General features: G+C 40.6%; 3 protein-coding genes across 4 annotated transcripts; 2 read left to right on the top strand and 1 right to left on the bottom strand.

The window, feature by feature from the left end:
• The first annotated feature begins 1,017 nt into the window (after nt 1–1,017).
• On the top strand, nt 1,018–3,305 carry LOC129591350 (uncharacterized). Of its 2 annotated transcripts, none has more exons than XM_055486978.1 (3): nt 1,018–1,641; nt 2,490–2,702; nt 2,900–3,305. In XM_055486978.1, exons 1-3 carry the CDS (start codon nt 1,168–1,170, stop codon nt 3,047–3,049), a joined length of 837 nt encoding a protein of 278 aa, XP_055342953.1. In that variant the 5' UTR covers nt 1,018–1,167; the 3' UTR covers nt 3,050–3,305. The 2 variants fall into 2 exon arrangements, with proteins under 2 accessions (XP_055342953.1, XP_055342952.1); XM_055486977.1 differs by having other exon boundaries at nt 1,018–2,232.
• A 325-nt stretch (nt 3,306–3,630) lies between these two features.
• On the bottom strand, nt 3,631–5,258 carry LOC129591222 (phosphatidylglycerophosphatase and protein-tyrosine phosphatase 1-like). Its single transcript, XM_055486796.1, has one exon. It carries the CDS (start codon nt 4,489–4,491, stop codon nt 3,937–3,939), a length of 555 nt encoding a protein of 184 aa, XP_055342771.1. The 5' UTR covers nt 4,492–5,258; the 3' UTR covers nt 3,631–3,936.
• LOC129591221 (peptidyl-tRNA hydrolase 2, mitochondrial-like) lies at nt 4,897–7,234 on the top strand. Its single transcript, XM_055486794.1, has 3 exons — nt 4,897–5,177; nt 5,609–5,718; nt 6,452–7,234. Exons 1-3 carry the CDS (start codon nt 5,045–5,047, stop codon nt 6,857–6,859), a joined length of 651 nt encoding a protein of 216 aa, XP_055342769.1. The 5' UTR covers nt 4,897–5,044; the 3' UTR covers nt 6,860–7,234.
• Nucleotides 7,235–7,426: the final 192 nt, after the last annotated feature.

Below are 7,426 nucleotides of genomic sequence, written 5' to 3'. Positions count from 1 at the left end.
GCGTTTAAGCGGCCACACCCGCGGCGGTTCAGCCGTTTTCCTGTCTTCTACGATGTATATGTGTTATTAGGCGTTTTTCCGCCTCTGACGCGCGTGAGAGACAGACGCGTGGTAAGCGCTAACAACGCGCTTTCATAAGGTTAATTACTATTACGCGCTTACCCCGTCTTAACATTTGGATATTTCATTAAACAAATATTTATATCACTTCCATGAAAGTTTATAACCTTTCTATTTTGTAGTCGCTCGTCGGCATGCAATCGGCATGTCCTCCTTATAATAACGCTTATGAAAATGTTATCTGTTGATCCTTTTAATTTGTTGTTAATTGCGCAGTGTTTGATGTTTGCTGCTTTTTGCAGGGGGTTGAAGGGCTCGTCTAGAGATATCTCTATAGACGTGATGTGCAGGGATATATATCCCTGCATCGGCACATTTCTGTGTGTTTGAGTATCTCCTGTTGCAATCCGACTCTCGCATATTAATATTGGTCGTCGCCGCATACTTTCCCATTTTACAGCAAGTTTGGGTCGTTATAGTTCGAAATCCCGTTACAGTTTAATAACTACTAAATCATTAACAAAACATAAATTTCAATAACTGGTAACGTTCTCTGTGCTATTTTTACATCTCGAATTCACATTTCGGCAATACTTTTATGTAGCCTGTGTATATGCTCGTATATATACGATTATACGGCATTGCGCTGTATAATCATATTTTCGTGTATTGTGTACGAACTTGATTCCGCGCCACGTTTGTCGTGTATTTTCAGGTAAAATGTCGCACTAGTGTGGTTATTATTATACGTAGTTCGAGAAGTCTATTCGGTAATACTTCCGGGCACACATATGAACATCTGCACTTGTCTCGGAGCCAGGAATTCAATAATCGTAAAATAGTTTATTAGAATGTGTCATATTACTTGATTCGGGACTTTATTGTTACAACACAGCTAGTGAAACCTACAGCACATACACACACCTCTGCACACCTTTACGCAGCGGACCATTTTAAAGTATAAAATGCATGCTTAAAGGTTTTCAGCTTTACTCAGTTAGTTAACCGTTTTGCTGTGTAGGAATAAATCTACATACACGTACTACTGTAGTAAGTCCAGAATTCAAATCCGGGAAGGGTCACATTTGCAGTCCAACAGCAGCAACAATGCAGATGCAATTCTCTTGGCGTACCATCACGCCAGGAAACATTCCTCTGGCCTCACATCATAGGGTAATTCGAACGTCTCGCATTTTGAACGTTTTCCCATCCTTTCAAATTTTGACCTTTTTTAATTTGATCCCTCGTCATGAAACAGTGGAAAACGGGACCTTTTGCCAGCGCTTTCATAGAATTTCCATATGGCGGGTTGTTACCACGTTTACAATATTTACCTTTCTAGCGTTGTTACTTTTACATGATATTATCTATTTCTTTATGGACAAGGCATTCTGGACGTCATATATGCAATCGGATAACCGGATTGTCACCTTACTAGTATCTGTGCGTTATATACTGATATTTATCAAAAACTGTACTGCGGTTTTTGTTTTCGCTTTGAAATCTCGCAACATGAGCATATACTTGACACGAATGAATGCGCTAGTAGCGAAACTGCGTATTACTCGTCGGCAGGAAAAGGTGAATCGAATCTTATTTGTCATTTTGTACCTGATCCCGTTCTTGCTAATTGGACTACGTGTATTCATCAGCGCTATAGTGATTGCAAAGTCGTCGTATGCGTATCGAACCGTCCCATTCGGACTACTGCAAGCGCCGGTTTGGGCGCGCTACACATTTTATTTTTTTGCAGAATTCCTGGGAGGGGTTTTATCATTTGCAGTGTACATCCAGATTAGTGCGTTTGCCCGAGTGTTATGGTTGTTTTGCAGGATCTTTAATAAGCAGATAATCGCGTTGCGTGAGAAGCTAAGTCATGATAATACCAAGAAAGGTCATCAAATAAACCGAGTCCAGTTTCTGAACGATGTTCTAAAAATACGGTGTCTGCACGAAGATATTATAGAAGCATGCAGCGATCATGAACAGTTATTTTCGTTTCAAATTCTGCTCGGTATTCTAACAAACGCTTGCATTGTTTTTTCCACTTTGGCATCGTTTTTCACTCCTTCGTTATCAACGGAAGCCTGTTGTGTTTACGTACTCTCGATTTTGGGCTTTCTTTATATTATGTTCCTGTTGCCGTTATTCCCAATACAACTGAACGAAGAGGTATTCATTCTCCAGCGTTTCTGGGTTTAGCAAAACCAAAAAAAAACCTTATCATTTGGGTCAAAAACCTTATCATTTAATATAACGTAGGAACCCTATAGCTGCTGCTACACACTTTTTAATACAATAAGTACTAACATAAAGCAGTACAGTGCTACAGGTATATGAACACCAAGATGATCATCATCATGTACGAGATTCTAAGCAATTGCTAGCGACAGAAAAATTATTTCGTATACTTACATACCTATTTGAAGAGCGGATGCACGTTGGAATTCCTCCAAACTTTGGCGCACAAACGGCACATGATGAGAGCCGAACAACTTTCCTCCACCAGCCACAATCCTTCTGATGCTGTCGATAATATGGAAATTATTTCCTTAGCCGCATTCCTACAAAGAGCCTATACGAAGCCGCTGACAATATCTGCGGGAGGATTTATGGATTTGACTCGCTCTTTTGTGATTTCTGTAAGTCTTCCTGGTGCGTGAAGTTCCGAGTTAGTACTACACTGCAAAATGTAGCTTATCTACGGCTACCACCAGTATATAGATATTCTGACATAGCAGTTGCAGCATCTCTATTGTTTGATGGTATCGATATATACGATCTTTGTAATTGTCGGATATCGCTTTTTATGAAGTTTGAATGGATGGGTTTTTTGCAGGTTGGCGCTGTAATTATCGGATTTACGATATTTTTGATGGAACGTGTGGAAAGTCAGGTTGACCTATCCACAGGAACTGGCACCTTGTGCCATAACAGCTCCCGTCCTTTCATGCGAGTCATCAGAGAAATCAGACCGGTTATAATATAACGACACTCCACTTATCGTTAATAGAGTCTACTAAGCTGGAACGCGTTTGGTTATTAATGAATCTAGTGCTCGCATTTGTCGGCCATCATTCTTCAGCAACGTTTTGAATTGTAAACTGTGCTAATTGGCTTCGCCAATGCCTGGGACAGTCGGGCCAGATGCTTCTAGCTTTACCAAAGATGTTAAACAACATCTATTGGCTGTTGGCCTTTAAGCCGACCGTGCTGCTGCTCATTATAAACAAAAATTGTTAAGCATCTGGAAAAAGTAATAAACTTGTCAAATAGCTAATACAATGCCGCAGTGACGCAGTCGATTCTAATACTGGATTTACGTGCAACATAAAAATGGCCATTGTGCGTAAGTAATTCGCAGGTGCTGTCTCACACTTTCTACACACATGCTAATAACACGGTGTTGTGTTCCGGCCAGGATATATTAACCTTTAGAACGGGGGAACACGGCTAGACCTATTCATCCCGACAACTTTCTTCGGGTCTTTGGAAACCTGAAGTGAATGTGATGGAAATCATAATTATTCTATTTAACAGAAAATCGGAAAACTCAGTCAGTTGATAACATCATAACGATGAGGATTTATCGTACCAGCCATACGTACGACATAATGGTAAAAACAAGTAAGTATCATATCGCGTTAATAGTCAAGCATCAAACAAACATTCATACGCAAAATAAAACAACATTAAAAATATTTCACGACAACATTACATGAATTTTAATGATCTTATCACAGCAAAGCTCACCATCCGTACATTGCCGCAGTACACCGAATCTAAGACACTCGACTAACCGGTGAACCAGTAACGGAAACGGGAAATGGGATATTGCTTTAGTTCCCATTCAGCATTCCGTGCATCATGTCTCGTTCACTTCGGTTGCGCAACAGCTTCTTCATAGTACTCTTCGAGACTTTTCGTCTGCTGGGATCCAATCCAAATCTGTGGTCGCTTTTCTTTGAGAAAACTTATTACTTCATCCGCTTTTTTTTGCTGCTTGGCCATCAGGTAGGCTGCAGCCAAATAGGCACTCCTCGATCGTCCCGCTTTGCAGTGAATGTAAATGCTGGCTTCGCTATCGCGCTTGATTACCTGGTCTATGAAATGCAGCCCCTGCAGAATTTGTTCGCGAGTAGGTGTTCCAGTGTAATCGCTGACAGGCAGTCGCAGAAATTCGATACCCAACTGCTGCAGTTCGCTTGAGGTCGGATACCAGCGCGGATTGAGTTCAAAGTCTTCGTTCATGGAGATCATTCCCTTTATCTTCTCCGTAGGTGCCAGGTCTTCCAAGACGCTGCGAAAGGGTATTGCGCCCAGAACCAGGTGTCTATCGATCCGGTTGTACCAGGTGCGGGATGTGATGCTATCCGCGACAATGTTGTACAGAATCGTTGGGAAAAATAAAGCTTTTCGAAGTGCGGACATAACTTTAAGCAGTACGTGAAACGAACCCCATACAAAAAGAGTCAGGTTCTTCTTTCGAGAATTCTGTGAGTCGCAATAAAACCGCAACAACTGTCGCCAGTTGCATTAGTACTCATGCTGTAACAACGTTACGACAATAAGCATGTTAAATCCAAACTATGAAACAATAATAAGATATGCACTGCAAAGACAGCTAGTTAAATATTTAAAAATAAAACTTGAAACGATTATTTGTGAATTTTTAAAGTGTTTTTGCAGTAATTCGTCATCGCGATTCGCGATTTACGTTATATACGTCACTGCCAAACGTGAGCGTCCGTACCGAATACTATGAAGCGAACGAGGCACCCGCCAGTAGCACGTTCATGGCAGTACAGTAGTGCTACGATAAAATCATAAATCGGTAGTACGTGAAAACGAACGAAACTTTTAAAAATTCTTCACTTTGGTCTTTGGACGCTTAAAAATTTGTAAGCAATACGCAGCGTTATCGCGTATCGCTTTGCTCACAAACGCAAAAACTTTGGGCAACTTCAACGGAGCAGATTCGCAAATGCCGCAGTGGACGCTTTCTTCCGGGCATACGGAAGTTCATTTGGGGATTTTTATTGGTGGTCTTGTCGGAGGCGCCTTTCTTGGCTGGCTGGTGCGAGGAAGACAGGCTGCGTTCATGCCTAAAGTTCGAGGTGAGAATCAAGAGGAATTTCATTAGTTTCACGCTTTCCCATTCATTAGCTCATAATTACATAAAGCTTTTATGACGGGATAATTCTTAAACTTTCTTCGCTTTCTCGATGTCTGCGTCGTTGTTAAGGAAAATAAGGACGAAAACATTCTGCTACTAAACAGTACTGTCAATGGTTAAATTTTGATTGATCTGTTGATGATTACAGGCACAGCCAAAGTACTGTAATCAATTGTAAAGTTAATTAATTATTGTAAATTATGTAATTTGTTTCGCGATCTGGAATCCTTTATTCACAAGTTAATGACCACGTGTGCACTTGGATTTCGCTGTGATCGCACAACAGATATAAAGTTACACAGTCACGGTGTATTATCTATCGCAACATTTACGAAGTGACTGTGATTTGAGATCAGCTATTAATATTTTCAGATCCTAAGACTAAGGTTCTTCCGAACCCGTCCATTCTGGGCAAACGAGGTACCACGTCTCCATTGATTATGGAAGAATGGACTGACACTTCCGAAGGCGAAACTGATGAGGTTCGTCCGTCGTGTTCGCAAAGTTCGATACTTTTTCATGCATAGTACTTATCTGCAGTCACGAATACAGTTCACGTACTCTTCTCTTAATTTTGATCGATCTGTGGTTTTAGGTTTACAGTGGCGGTGTTATTATCTTTATCTACAGGAAATGATGAAAATTTCTGTTAAAGTCATAACATTTGCGTAAGACCTATCGTTGGTCACTTAGCGCGATGACAACTTTCATTGCAAAGGAACGTAATGACCATTAAGTCTGTAGGAGTAAGGAGTTGAAATTATAAAATTTTTCTATAATAATTTAAGTTGAAACATTCCTGGACTTTGATGGTTACAATACAGTTCGGATATCATGTATGTAATCCAAGGAAACTTCTTTTAAGTATTTCTTTAAAGGTAACTTTCAGATGTTTTAGTAATTGGCTGGTTTGAAAACTGCAGTTTTAAAAAAAAAGTACTTAGAAAAATGCAGTTTTAAAAAGTGGTTAAAAACTGCACTCGTTTAAACTGTAATTTACCATTGGCGAAAATCCACGCCGCTGACAAAATGGTTTTTATCATCTCCGTAATTTTGATCGAAATAGTCTAGACTCAGTTCTTATTAAAGACAATTTTTGTCACTTTGACTACCGTATGTTTTGGTGACGTACGGTAATTAGTAATTGCAGTACTTACTATAACTGTTGTCCTCTAGGTTTGCTTACGTCGCCTTACGGGGTGTTTCATCTTGTAGAATACGGACCGGCCTTCACATTCCCGACCGCGAACGAGATCGAAAGCAGTGCAGCGGGATTGTAAAATGGTGTTCCTGGTGCGGATGGACTTGGAGATGGGTAAAGGCAAAATGGCCGCGCAATGTGCACATGCTGCGCTAGGAGCGTATGAAGAAGCCATTCACCGGAAGGACATCCATCTGCGATCATGGAAAAGAAGTGGACAAGCCAAGATTGCACTGAAAGTACCCGATGAGACGACCCTCATTACACTGGCGCAGAACGCGAAAAACTCTGGTTTAAATACGTACGTTGTGCGCGATGCTGGCCGGACGCAGATTGCTGCCGGAAGTGTTACTGTTTGCGCAATCGGTCCTGGTGAAGTGACTGCAATTGACAAGATAACCGGCCATTTAAAGTTGTTATGAGTCGCAACTGACAGAATATCATTTGGATTTGCAGATTTGCACACAGTAATTCCAGTCTGTGATACTTGCGGCCAATTTAGAGCTCTTTGAATTTTAACACAACTTGGATTTCAGTTCATGCTAGACTGCGTAGCCTGTTAACAAACAGTCTTATTGTATGTGCGGTACCTGTCCTGCTGTCCATTCCAGAACTGTGTGCGGTGGTCTGGGTGCTATGCTTTATTTTGTTCCATTATTTTATGAAAAACGCACCACCCCGAGAACAGTACGCCGGCGCTTTACAGAATTTTGTTCATCCGGGAATGGCATGTTGATAAAACATCCAAAGGATGGCTAAATTTTTGTGCTAAACACTAATATTAAATTTTGTGATTTATAGTAGCAAAAAAAGAAGGAAACCGTTGAGGTGCATTGTTTATTTTGTTACGTTTATTTTGTTACGTGTTTATTTTGTTATTTTGTTACGGTAAAACGATTTGTTACGTCTTCTTTGTAAGTAAATAGAGGCTAAAATCAGGTTACAAGAAAGTTTGCAGTGCATTATCACTCACTTATAACTGTCCGTAA

Source organism: Paramacrobiotus metropolitanus, unplaced genomic scaffold, assembly GCF_019649055.1.
Source record: "Paramacrobiotus metropolitanus isolate TYO unplaced genomic scaffold, Prichtersi_v1.0 Parri_scaffold0000045, whole genome shotgun sequence".
Classification (NCBI taxonomy): domain Eukaryota; kingdom Metazoa; phylum Tardigrada; class Eutardigrada; order Parachela; family Macrobiotidae; genus Paramacrobiotus; species Paramacrobiotus metropolitanus.
Note: the sequence above shows the minus strand (reverse complement) of the source record. Positions and strands in the feature narration are given on the sequence as shown.